A 14,272-nucleotide genomic window follows, 5' to 3' on the forward strand; every position below is an offset into this window, starting at 1 on the left:
ATATTGCATTTGCTCATTCATTACTTAATTATTTATTACAAAAGATAACTGGGGCCCCTGTGGTCAAGTGGTTAAGGTTGCTGACGTTGAATGACTTGCCCCTCATCGGTGTTTGTTCAAGTCTTGGATAATGGAATATATTTGCTCAGCTCTTGACAAATAGAAATGCTGGAAACGTGTAGGAAGTGATATCAAGCTTAGTACTGATACACATTTCAAGGTGTAGGAAGTGATATCAAGCTTAGTACTGATACACTTTTCAGGGTGTAGGAAGTGATATCAAGCTTAGTACTGATACACTTTTCAGGGTGTAGGAAGTGATATCAAGCTTAGTACTGATGCACATTTCAGGGTGTAGGAAGTGATATCAAGCTTAGTACTGATACACATTTCAAGGTGTAGGAAGTGATATCAAGCTTAGTACTGATACACTTTTCAAGGTGTAGGAAGTGATATCAAGCTTAGTACTGATACACATTTCAGGGTGTAGGAAGTGATATCAAGCTTAGTACTGATACACATTTCAGGGTGTAGGAAGTGATATCAAGCTTAGTACTGATGCACATTTCAAGGTGTAGGAAGTGATATCAAGCTTAGTACTGATGCACATTTCAAGGTGTAGGAAGTGGTGATATCAAGCTTAGTACTGATACACTTTTCAAGGTGTAGGAAGTGATATCAAGCTTAGTACTGATACACTTTTCAAGGTGTAGGAAGTGATATCAAGCTTAGTACTGATACACTTTTCAAGGTGTAGGAAGTGGTGATATCAAGCTTAGTACTGATACACTTTTCAAGGTGTAGGAAGTGATATCAAGCTTAGTACTGATACAGATTTCAAGGTGTATGAAGTGATATCAAGCTTAGTACTGATACACATTTCAGGGTGTAGGAAGTGATATCAAGCTTAGTACTGATGCACTTTTCAAGGTGTAGGAAGTGATATCAAGCTTAGTACTGATACACTTTTCAAGGTGTAGGAAGTGATATCAAGCTTAGTACTGATACACATTTCAGGGTGTAGGAAGTGATATCAAGCTTAGTACTGATGCACATTTCAAGGTGTATGAAGTGATATCAAGCTTAGTACTGATGCACATTTCAAGGTGTATGAAGTGATATCAAGCTTAGTACTGATACACATTTCAGGGTGTAGGAAGTGATATCAAGCTTAGTACTGATACACTTTTCAAGGTGTAGGAAGTGATATCAAGCTTAGTACTGATACACTTTTCAAGGTGTACTGATACACTTTTCAGGGTGTAGGAAGTGATATCAAGCTTAGTACTGATGCACATTTCAAGGTGTAGGAAGTGATATCAAGCTTAGTACTGATGCACATTTCAAGGTGTAGGAAGTGATATCAAGCTTAGTACTGATGCACATTTCAAGGTGTAGGAAGTGATATCAAGCTTAGTACTGATGCACATTTCAAGGTGTAGGAAGTGATATCAAGCTTAGTACTGATACACTTTTCAAGGTGTAGGAAGTGATATCAAGCTTAGTACTGATGCACATTTCAAGGTGTAGGAAGTGGTGATATCAAGCTTAGTACTGATACACTTTTCAAGGTGTAGGAAGTGATATCAAGCTTAGTACTGATGCACATTTCAAGGTGTTGGAAGTGGTGATATCAAGCTTAGTACTGATACACTTTTCAAGGTGTAGGAAGTGATATCAAGCTTAGTACTGATACACATTTCAGGGTGTAGGAAGTGATATCAAGCTTAGTACTGATGCACATTTCAAGGTGTAGGAAGTGATATCAAGCTTAGTACTGATACACATTTCAGGGTGTAGGAAGTGATATCAAGCTTAGTACTGATGCACATTTCAAGGTGTAGGAAGTGATATCAAGCTTAGTACTGATACACTTTTCAAGGTGTAGGATACACATTTCAGGGTGTAGGAAGTACTGATATCAAGCTTAGTACTGATACACATTTCAGGGTGTAGGAAGTGATATCAAGCTTAGTACTGATGCACATTTCAAGGTGTATGAAGTGATATCAAGCTTAGTACTGATACACTTTTCACATTTCAGGGGTGTAGGAAGTGATATCAAGCTTAGTACTGATGCACATTTCAAGGTGTAGGAAGTGATATCAAGCTTAGTACTGATACACATTTCAGGGTGTAGGAAGTGATATCAAGCTTAGTACTGATGCACATTTCAAGGTGTAGGAAGTGATATCAAGCTTAGTACTGATACACTTTTCAAGGTGTAGGATACACATTTCAGGGTGTAGGAAGTACTGATATCAAGCTTAGTACTGATACACATTTCAGGGTGTAGGAAGTGATATCAAGCTTAGTACTGATGCACATTTCAAGGTGTATGAAGTGATATCAAGCTTAGTACTGATACACTTTTCACATTTCAGGGGTGTAGGAAGTGATATCAAGCTTAGTACTGATGCACATTTCAAGGTGTAGGAAGTGATATCAAGCTTAGTACTGATACACTTTTCAAGGTGTAGGATACACATTTCAGGGTGTAGGAAGTACTGATATCAAGCTTAGTACTGATACACATTTCAGGGTGTAGGAAGTGATATCAAGCTTAGTACTGATACACTTTTCACATTTCAGGGGTGTAGGAAGTGATATCAAGCTTAGTACTGATGCACATTTCAAGGTGTAGGAAGTGATATCAAGCTTAGTACTGATACACTTTTCAAGGTGTAGGATACACATTTCAGGGTGTAGGAAGTACTGATATCAAGCTTAGTACTGATACACATTTCAGGGTGTAGGAAGTGATATCAAGCTTAGTACTGATGCACATTTCAAGGTGTATGAAGTGATATCAAGCTTAGTACTGATACACATTTCAGGGTGTAGGAAGTGATATCAAGCTTAGTACTGATACACATTTCAGGGTGTAGGAAGTGATATCAAGCTTAGTACTGATACACTTTTCAAGGTGTAGGAAGTGATATCAAGCTTAGTACTGATACACTTTTCAAGGTGTACTGATACACTTTTCAGGGTGTAGGAAGTGATATCAAGCTTAGTACTGATGCACATTTCAAGGTGTAGGAAGTGATATCAAGCTTAGTACTGATGCACATTTCAAAGTGTAGGAAGTGATATCAAGCTTAGTACTGATGCACATTTCAAGGTGTAGGAAGTGATATCAAGCTTAGTACTGATGCACATTTCAAGGTGTAGGAAGTGATATCAAGCTTAGTACTGATACACTTTTCAAGGTGTAGGAAGTGATATCAAGCTTAGTACTGATGCACATTTCAAGGTGTAGGAAGTGGTGATATCAAGCTTAGTACTGATACACTTTTCAAGGTGTAGGAAGTGATATCAAGCTTAGTACTGATGCACATTTCAAGGTGTAGGAAGTGGTGATATCAAGCTTAGTACTGATACACTTTTCAAGGTGTAGGAAGTGATATCAAGCTTAGTACTGATACACATTTCAGGGTGTAGGAAGTGATATCAAGCTTAGTACTGATGCACATTTCAAGGTGTAGAAAGTGGTGATATCAAGCTTAGTACTGATACACTTTTCAGGGTGTAGGAAGTGATATCAAGCTTAGTACTGATACACATTTCAAGGTGTAGGAAGTGATATCAAGCTTAGTACTGATGCACATTTCAAGGTGTAGGAAGTGATATCAAGCTTAGTACTGATACACTTTTCAAGGTGTAGGAAGTGATATCAAGCTTAGTACTGATGCACATTTCAAGGTGTAGGAAGTGGTGATATCAAGCTTAGTACTGATGCACATTTCAAGGTGTAGGAAGTGATATCAAGCTTAGTACTGATACACTTTTCAGGGTGTAGGAAGTGATATCAAGCTTAGTACTGATGCACATTTCAAGGTGTAGGAAGTGATATCAAGCTTAGTACTGATGCACATTTCAAGGTGTAGGAAGTGATATCAAGCTTAGTACTGATGCACATTTCAAGGTGTAGGAAGTGATATCAAGCTTAGTACTGATGCACATTTCAAGGTGTAGGAAGTGATATCAAGCTTAGTACTGATACACTTTTCAAGGTGTAGGAAGTGATATCAAGCTTAGTACTGATGCACATTTCAAGGTGTAGGAAGTGGTGATATCAAGCTTAGTACTGATACACTTTTCAAGGTGTAGGAAGTGATATCAAGCTTAGTACTGATGCACATTTCAAGGTGTAGGAAGTGGTGATATCAAGCTTAGTACTGATACACTTTTCAGGGTGTAGGAAGTGATATCAAGCTTAGTACTGATACACATTTCAGGGTGTAGGAAGTGATATCAAGCTTAGTACTGATGCACATTTCAAGGTGTAGGAAGTGGTGATATCAAGCTTAGTACTGATACACTTTTCAGGGTGTAGGAAGTGATATCAAGCTTAGTACTGATACACATTTCAGGGTGTAGGAAGTGATATCAAGCTTAGTACTGATGCACATTTCAAGGTGTAGGAAGTGATATCAAGCTTAGTACTGATACACTTTTCAGGGTGTAGGAAGTGATATCAAGCTTAGTACTGATGCACATTTCAAGGTGTAGGAAGTGGTGATATCAAGCTTAGTACTGATGCACATTTCAAGGTGTAGGAAGTGATATCAAGCTTAGTACTGATACACTTTTCAGGGTGTAGGAAGTGATATCAAGCTTAGTACTGATGCACATTTCAAGGTGTAGGAAGTGATATCAAGCTTAGTACTGATGCACATTTCAAGGTGTAGGAAGTGATATCAAGCTTAGTACTGATGCACATTTCAGGGTGTTGGAAGTGATATCAAGCTTAGTACTGATGCACATTTCAGGGTGTAGGAAGTGATATCAAGCTTAGTACTGATGCACATTTCAGGGTGTAGGAAGTGATATCAAGCTTAGTACTGATGCACATTTCAAGGTGTAGGAAGTGATATCAAGCTTAGTACTGATGCACATTTCAAGGTGTAGGAAGTGATATCAAGCTTAGTACTGATGCACATTTCAAGGTGTAGGAAGTGATATCAAGCTTAGTACTGATGCACATTTCAGGGTGTAGAAAAATGAGATAATTCTTCAAAACAAAATCTTTACTGAGCAACAACTATATAAAACAATGCATATTTGTAGAATTGATGTCGAAAAAGAATTGGAGAAAGTTGATGAACCAGATCATAAAGTGAAGGAGAGAACTTTTATTGCCAACAGAGAAGTGACAAATATTCCAAACAAAATTGATGCTAAAGGTACAGTAATAATGTAGCAGTGTTTTGATAATTTGGAAATCTTAATCTTTCTCTGTTGAAAAACTTAATGGGCATGGCCCCACCCTGGATACTTAAAACTGTAAATTCACTTGCCACAATTACACACTGGCCAATCATTTGAAAAGGATTAAATATAGACAGTAATTCAACTTGCATGTATAGCCCCATGTTGCAATAGAACAGGCTAACTTATAGTTTGTGCTGGGCCTCCTCTGCCATTCGTCAATGTAGCCAAATGCTACAAATTCAGAGAACTGGCTACAGATTTTTGAAAGTGGCAACAAGAGTTTTATTAAAATGTGGCCAAATTTCAGCAGTTCAGATTCAGTTTGGCACTTGCTCTCACTTTATAAGGCCCAGGGGAGACCCTGGTTTGTGGAGTTACTGTGAGTTTTATCATCAAATATTTCATAGTAATGCTAGATGAAAACTGTCAGCTGTTGGGTTAAAGGTATGAAATAGAAAAAATGATACAAATAGCTTTGAATACAATTTTGTAGATATTAGCATTTAAAAGAGCAGTAGGAAAAGTTACAACTTGTTGTATTTTGTCATGTACTTCTATTTTAACATTACATATTTATTTTGATTGATATTTTATTGATCAGGTTACATTTTAGCTATATGGAAGAGGTTGCTGAAAACTGGAAATTATTGTCAGAAAATTTAACTTCAGAAAATTATCAGCATGTAGTAGTTAATATGAAAGTTCCTTGCATTTAATGTAGGTATTGCATACAAAGTATATATCTCTTTTACAGGCTTGTCAGACAGCGAGAAACTGCTGAAAGCAAATCGTGAGAAAGATAAAGGCAATGAGGTATGTTAGAGCAGAGACTTCCTGATGTGTAATCACCCTGGAACTTGTAAAATCCTTATGCATAATAACTTTTATAAATTAATCAAGTTCTACAGGTAAATATGAGAAAAAATATTCGTCCACATTATCTAGATATAAATGCAGTTTAATTTTCCAGTATTTTATGATGGACTTGAGTTAGTTGGTTTATCAACTATAATTTCCAAGTAAAACAGACTTAACATATCTGTTACACTTTGTATGAAACAGTCAAAATTGTGAGGGGTTGTCCATGGCTGAGTGGTTAATGTTGCTGAATTCCAATCACTTGCCTCTCACCTGGGTCAGTGTGTAGGGAAGTCAACTGCCTTACAGAAGATCTGTGGTTCTACCCAGGTGCCTGTCTCTGCCTGAAATGATGCGTTTCAGGGGACACTTGAGGTCTTCCTTCTCCAAAAACCACCTAAGGTCTCCAATTTATGTCAGTGTGACTTAACCCTAAATTTCTAAAATGGACTGGTCCATCATTCAATTTGGGCAGCATCACTTTAATGTCATTTATATGTGTGTTTGCTAAAAATTTACTGACTGAATAGTTAACAGTGCAGACTGATCTTTGTCTGCACTGGTCGCAAAGGCAGAATCACTTGCCGCCAGCAGGCTAAGGATTAAAAAAACGACAAAATAAAAAGCCAAAAATCAAAATGGTTACTGCCAAGTTAGAAATGTGATTAACTGTCTCATTTTTTTTTAAAAAGAACAACTCCACAGATTTTTAACTCAGTTAAACAGAATAATTATCTCATACATTTGATTATCATTTCAGGCATTTAGATCTAATGACTTTAAGGAAGCCATTACTTATTACTCCAGGAGTATATCCTTACAGCCAACAGCAGCTTCTTACAATAACAGAGCCCTCGCATGTAAGTATACCATGCCTTCCTATAAAGGCTTTCAACATCAGATAGTATAGCTGTAGCCTGTACATGTATGTATGCCATGTCCCCTACAAAAGCTTTCTACATTGGTTAGCAGAGTTCCAGTTTGCCCCTCACTGCTGTAGGTGCCAAACCTCACTTGGGATGTAGTATTCTTGCATGTAAGGAATCCATTTAGCATACATTGTAGCTGGCTTATGGAAAATTGGTGATTGTAGGTTCTACCAATGTGCCAGCCCATGCCTTTTGTTTTGTGCTGAGAAGCACCTGTGGTCTTTTTACACTATCAAAAGCTAGAAAATCGCCATATTACCTGTGATGTTTCGGTGTGACCTTAAGCTCAATAATTAAACCTATTGACCAGTTATCCTCTGAATGCTGAGTGCCAAGCCATAGAAACTGTTGGAACCATTTCTACAAATCTTTTGGGATATCTTATCTCATTCTTTGTCATATGAGGCATATGCTGTACCACTGAGTGTCCGCTTTGGTTTCTTGTATGTTGAAAATGCACAAGCTTAAAATAGCAACAGAGAACTGAAAAAGGTAAACTGGGAGGGTTTCTGTCTGTCCATTTCTTTTCAAGCCCGGTCTTTAGATTTCCTTGACGTTTGTGTTCTTAATTGAGACAGTTTATTAAAGAATTCAATTCAAAATTCTTTAATAGAGATAAAAACATTATTGTCTTTACTGTACTATGTTTTATTTCTAGATTTAAAGACCTCTGATTGGCAGAAAGCTATAAATGATACAGATACTGTGCTGAAACTGGAACCAGGCAATGTTAAAGGTATGTTATAGATAAATGTACATGCACCAGCATATAACATAGCAAGATTTTGTTTGCAGGAGTGATTGTCAAATTGCCTTAAATATAATGTGTACATTGTATGAAAATTATCTAAATGAAAAGCAAAGTCTATAGAATATTTCAAGATATTATTCAAGTGTGCATTCGTAGCTTGACTGTTCAAAGAATATGTTCAGCTTTATTTTGGCATCTGTCTATCAGCATCAACATTTTCTTTCCGAGGACATCTCTCTGAAAGAGTTTGGTTAAGGCTGACAAAGCTTTCAAAAAGTCTGTAAAACATGTGTAATAGGTCTCTAAAAAGCATATGAAATGTCGGTAAAGCATTATTATTCTGATTTGTCAAAAACACATGCCTGCCAGGGGGCTTTGTCGCTTTTCCCTACAGTTTAAAAAGAAATCTTTGTCAAAAACTGCTGGTTCCATTTTGAAATATGACTTAATATTACCCAGTATAGAAGTAGAAACCTGTCTAGCCAATGGTTGTTTATTTAAACCAGGTGCCAGCCTGTGCATGAAATAATATCTTGTTGCGAATATTCTATATATCTATATTCTATAATATGCTGTGTAACTGAAAAGTAAATTGTAATTGTTAGCTACATCCCTTAATTGCAATGTAGAAAATTTATTAAATTAGATCTCATAATTACAAATACTACATTGATTAATCAGGAAACATAATAACATTGCAATTAATTATAAATACACCATTAACTATTCCAGGTCTGCAATCTATGGCCTTTCTCTGTCTTTAAAAACTTTTAAGTTTTGTATGACCTAAGCTGACTGAATAGTGAATGAAGTTTAATAGGGCCCTCTGTGGCCAAGCGGATAAGGTTGCTGACTTTGAATAATTTGCTCTTCGTAGATATTGTTTTGAAACCTTTCATGGGGAGTAGAATTCTTCATGTGATGGAACTATCCAACTGGCTTGTGGAAGGTTTGTGGCTCTACCCAGGAGTCCGCCCGTAATGTAATAATACCTTTGATCATTTGTGTTCTTCCTCCACCGTCAAAAGCTGGAAAAATTGCCATATAACCTAAATTGTGTCGATGTGACTGTAGTCCCAAAAAAATAAAGGATATTTCATGAAAATTTCTACTTTCAGCTTTGTTAAGGAGAGGAACAGCATATAAAGGATTGAAAAAACTACAGAAAGCCAAAGCTGACATTAACGATGTCTTGAAGATAGAACCAAACAACAAAAAAGCTCAGGTACTTTGATAATACAGTCAGACCTTGCTATTAAGACCGTGGGAATTGCCAAACTTTGTTCTATGAAGGCAGGTTTAAATGCACTGCATATGCTTAAATTGGAATTTAAACTTAATTGGAGGGTCTTTTGGGGCAGATGGTCTCTGTTGAAAGGTGGTTGTTAGCCCAAGTTTGACTGTATATAAGATATTTGAACTAGCAATGTAGATCTAATAAATTATATAGATGCAATTTATATAAAATTAAGCTGTAAATATATAATTCAGATAAAATATTTGTCTGAAATCTGATGTGCCCAATTTAAGTTTTAAGTTAATTATCTTTCTGTGGATTTTCTTTTGTCTGAGGACCAGTTGCTTTTTACAGACTTTATTCTTATGAACTTACGTAGAGAACATGTAGAACAAAACTCGCCTTGCATGGAATGTATGTACAGTGTGTTAGAATTAAGTGTTCATAAAAACTGTTCTGTTGCACACATCTGTATGTAGATTAACGTGGCATGAACAATATTGTTTTACTCTGTTGCATTTTGCACAGGAACTGTTGGAACAAATAGAAAAGGATACCCAGGAGAAGAAAAAGACTGGTAGAAGAATGGTCATTGAGGATGTTGACGGAGACGAGCAAACTGAAAATCTTGCCAACACAGATAGTACGCCTTCACAGGGTGACAACTCAGGTTTAAAATCTACAAAAACAGATAGTATTGACAAAAATGGTGAAAAATCTGTCAGTGAAAGTGGTGATAAAAAAGATGAAAATCCTGTAAGGAGAATGCAGATAGAAGAAGTTGACAGTGATAGTGATAAAGATGATGAAAATGAAGGTGAAGTGTTAGTGAATGGACATGTTTCAGAAGAAGAAAGAAATAAAACAGAAATTAGTAATGGACCTGTAAAAGATGAACAAATTGTGAGTGATGTTGGAAAAGAATCAGAAAGCAAGATCAAGGTAGAAACAGAATTGGAAAAAGTAGAATTGGTATCGGAAGATAACAATTCTAAAGAAAGTGTTAAAGACAGTCAGTCTGATAAACTAAGTGAAACAACCAAAAATGACACTGAAGATGATAGGAGTTCTCCAGTAGCTGCTGAAGAAGTAAAATCAGACACGGAAAGTGCAGAAGAAGAGGAAAGTTCTGAGGTAGAAAGTTCTGAGACAGAGGCTGTTGTACCAGAACAAGAAATAAAGAGACCAGTATTTTATATGAAAGAATTGCCACCAAAAACAGCAGTGATTAAGGAGGAAGCAACTACACTGTTTAAAAGTGGACAATATGGTGAAGCTTGCCTCAAATATAACAAAGTGATCAGCCTACTGGAAAATGGTAAGTCTCTTATATTTATTCCACTGTCACTGGAGTAGACAAAACTAGACAATATTGTATGTGACTGCTATGATATGAGTTTCTTTATAAACTAGGATTTTCAAAGTTGAAAACCTTGTTATTAGATTGGTGATGTCGTTAGGTTGGTGGGCAGGTGGCTGAATGGATGTCATCATGTTTTTCATTTCCATTCAATAACTTGAGTTTGGGTTGAGATATTGAAATGAAACTTGGGCTATAGGTAGCTTGTAGTAAGACCAAGATTTAGATTGGATTAAGGTCAAGGTCACTGTTAGTAAAAATAGAAAAAAAGCAGTTACCGCCCAATAACTTCGGTTTAGATTGATGTACTGGAATCCAACTTTGAATATAGGTAGCTTTTAGAAACACCAAGGTTTGGATTATCTATGGGGTCAGTAGGGTCAAGTTCAAGGCAAGCATAATCTAATTAATCTGCATACTTTGACAATACCACCATGGCACAATGGTCTATGGCATTGATCTGTTGTACCGTTTTGAATGTAGAGTTTTGAGGGGCAATGCATAAGTACCTATCAATAGATTTTTCTTACTGGGATAATCAGAAGTGTGTTTTCAGGTTTTTAGCTCACCTGTCACGGAGTGACAAGGTGAGCTTTTGTTATCGCACTTCGTCCGGCATCCGGCCGTAAACTTTTACTTTGAATAATTTTTGTAGAGCTTCACCCAAGGAACATTCCTGTGAAGTTTGGATGAAATTGGCCTAGCGGTTTATGAGAAAATGTCGTTTAAAGTAACTAGCATTGCCTAGTGGACCTCTACAAAATTTGTTCAAATCATAACCCCCGGGGTCAAAATTGACCCCGCCCCAGGGGTCACTTGATTTTACATAGGAAAATCTTCAAAAATTTTCTAAAAATAAACCAGAAGGCCTAGATCTTAGATATTTGTCGTGTAGTATTGCCTAGTGGACCTCTACAAAATTTGTTCAAATCTTGACCCCCAGGGTCAAATTGACCCAGCCCCAGGGGTTACTTGATTGTACATAGGGAAATCTTCATAAATTTGCTAAAAATAAACCAGAAGTCCTAGATCTTAGATATTTAATATGTAACATTGCCTAGTAGACTTCTACAAATTTTATTCAAATCATGACCCCCGGGGTAAAATTGACCCCGCCCCAGCGGTAACTTAATTGTACATCGGAAAATCTTCTAAAAATAAACCAGAAGTCCTAGAGCTTAGATATTTGACATGTAGCATTGCCTAGAGGATCTCTACAAAATTTGTTCAAATCATGACCCCAAGGCTTCAAATTGGCCCTGCCCCACTGGTTACTTGATTGTACATAGGAAAATCTTCAAAAAAATGTCTAGAAATAAACTAGAAGGCCTAGAGCTTAGATATTTGGTGTGTAGCATTGCCTAGTGGATCTCTACCAAGTTTGTTCAAATCATGACCCCGGGGTCAAGCTTAAATACAAATCTTCATAGCAACCATTTTACCAGATGAGCGATATAGGGCCATGATGGCCCTCTTGTTAACATGTTATGATTGACATACTGTCACCAAACTTGATGTATAGCAAGCTTACATTAAGAACTGGCTGAGGGTTGTATTTGAGGATGCTGTTTCTTAAAATATAAAAAATGATTCCCACTCAATAACTCAAATAAGAAACAAGATACTACAATGGAACTTTTTTTGTTGGTAGTTTAATAGAACAGAAAGGTTGGAACATTGCTTTTGTAGCGACTGAGGTCAAGGTCTCTCTTTGGTCAAAGTTACTGAACACAGTTACTAAAAATAGAATAAATCATGTCTCTTGTTTTATTTCAGATGAGAGTCAGACTGTAAACTTGTCATTGATGTTCAGTAATCGTGCTGCTTGCCACCTGAAGACCGGAGATTTACCAGGAGCGGTGAAAGACTGTAACGCTTCCCTACACCTTATACCACATTGTGTTAAACCACTACTTCGGAGAGCATTGGCTTATGAACACTTAGAGAGGTTTGTTATTTCAGTTCATTCATAAACAAATCATCAAACCCTTAAGATCATAGAATTAAGTTAATGCTGGTCTATATTAAGGAATATAATGTTCTTGAATATGCTATTGGTTAACGGAAATCCATTTAATTACGGTAACCCTGCATTCATGTAGCTTGTATAGTGACAAAATTTTACATAATATTTAATCTGTTACATATTTGATTTATTTTCCAGGTTCAGACCAGCCTATATAGATTATAGACATGTCTTGTTGCTGGATTCTAGAATGGATCAAGCTCATCTAGGAACAAAAAGGTAAACAGTGTAATATGATAGTTGGCATTTTTACTTCATCATTGATTAACATTAATAATGTAGAGGTTCTGTTGAATGGTGATAACTTCCATCTGCCAGTAATGCCTTAAGCCTTTCTTGTTGTTTTTCACCAGACAGGTTGCATTTTCCCCGGGAAGTGGGTAGGGAGATGGAGTTGGGGAGGGTGTATTAGGACCAGATTGTCTTTCTGTTAGTACTTTAACTGCAAATTGAAATTATCTCTAGAGAGTTTAATACTCTGGTCTGCCCCTTAGAAGAAGATAGCTTGTTCCTTACTTAATTTGAGCATGCATTAGTAATTTACCAACACCCTATTCTCAATAGTAATTTAAATATAAAGTTGTACTTCTGTTACAAATATGTTTTTGTCACTAGATATACATAATCTAAGTCTACAGTCAAGTATCTTCATTAAAGATGTCACTGTAGCAAGTTCACAACAAGCAAGTTATTCTAGCTGGTTCCTTGATAATGGAAGAATGTTTTGTTACACAGTATATCAAACCTTTAACCTTTAGCCTGCTGGAGGCAAGTGATTCTGCTTTTGCGACGAGTGCAGACCAAGATCAGCAGGCTGATCATGGTCAGCACTGTTCACTGCTCAGTCAGTAAATTTTCCGTGAACACCCCTTTGAATAATAGATGGTACTGCCCAAATTGAATGATGGACCAGTCCATTTTAGATATTTAGTAGGCTGATGGTTTAAGTTATATCAGTGTTGAGAAATCCTTGAATAATGGTTATGTATCATTCGATTTTGAAAGAAACAAATTTTTGTAGTCTTATCTTGTAGTCTTGTATCTTGATTTAGGAATTCATAATGAATTTTGCCAAGTTGTTTTATGATATTGCATTCTAAAATGTATTGATACCAGATGTCAGCACATGTTGTCACAGAAGGATGGTCCAAGATGGCGGGAGAAAGTTCATCTGCCGAAGGTCTCTCCATTCGAAATCCCAGATATTATTGGTCTGGATGGAAAATCTACAGCACCACCAGTGTTCAGTAACCCACCAGCTGGCAGCCAATCACAGTCCACCTGTACAAGCACCAGCCAATCAAAAGAGAGTACTAATCAGAGTGTATCTAGTCCGTCCAAGAAAGCAGAAATACCAACACCTGTAGCCGTAGAGACTAAACAAGAGAAGAAAAGTGTACCACAGTTAAAATTAACACCCAAGGAACAGTTTGAGACATTTAAATCAGAAGGAAATGAATATGTTAAACAGGTAGTGAATTTATCTAGTCTAAAAAGTTTATAAGTTAATTACTGTTAAAACATTCAGTGTTGTGAACATGAAATTTTGTGATTTTAGCCAGAACGTTTTGTTTTTTTCTTGAGGAATAAGAGTTTGTGGATTTCAGTGATTGTGAAATGAATGGGAATAATATTTGTTTATTGGGATTTAATTTTGTCGATTGATGCAGACACATAATCCACAAAAATTTGTGACCAATGAATAACTTTTCTTTTGTTTTTATAAAGTCCCAGTAATTTTGTGGATTGATGCAGACACATAATCCACAAAATTTTGTCACCAATGAATAACTTTTCTTTTGTCTTTATAAAGTCCCAGTCATGCTAAATGACAACTTAAACGGGTTACAACTGGCTATGACTGGAAACAAGGACTCATAAAAAAAGTCTGATT

At 36.6% G+C, this 14,272-nt stretch overlaps 1 protein-coding gene across 1 annotated transcript in view; it reads left to right on the top strand.

Moving 5' to 3' along the window:
- LOC123531057 (sperm-associated antigen 1-like) overlaps positions 1 to 14,272 on the top strand; it is a 39,523-nt gene that overhangs the window by 12,354 nt on the left and 12,897 nt on the right. Inside the window, exons 7-15 of the mRNA XM_053518155.1 lie at positions 5,074 to 5,189; positions 5,972 to 6,030; positions 6,836 to 6,935; positions 7,663 to 7,740; positions 8,874 to 8,980; positions 9,521 to 10,310; positions 12,129 to 12,300; positions 12,517 to 12,597; positions 13,495 to 13,849. Coding sequence (XP_053374130.1) covers positions 5,074 to 5,189; positions 5,972 to 6,030; positions 6,836 to 6,935; positions 7,663 to 7,740; positions 8,874 to 8,980; positions 9,521 to 10,310; positions 12,129 to 12,300; positions 12,517 to 12,597; positions 13,495 to 13,849 — 1,858 coding nt within the window. The remainder of the gene's footprint in view (positions 1 to 5,073; positions 5,190 to 5,971; positions 6,031 to 6,835; positions 6,936 to 7,662; positions 7,741 to 8,873; positions 8,981 to 9,520; positions 10,311 to 12,128; positions 12,301 to 12,516; positions 12,598 to 13,494; positions 13,850 to 14,272) is intronic.

Source organism: Mercenaria mercenaria, chromosome 11, assembly GCF_021730395.1.
Source record: "Mercenaria mercenaria strain notata chromosome 11, MADL_Memer_1, whole genome shotgun sequence".
Lineage (NCBI taxonomy): Eukaryota > Metazoa > Mollusca > Bivalvia > Venerida > Veneridae > Mercenaria > Mercenaria mercenaria.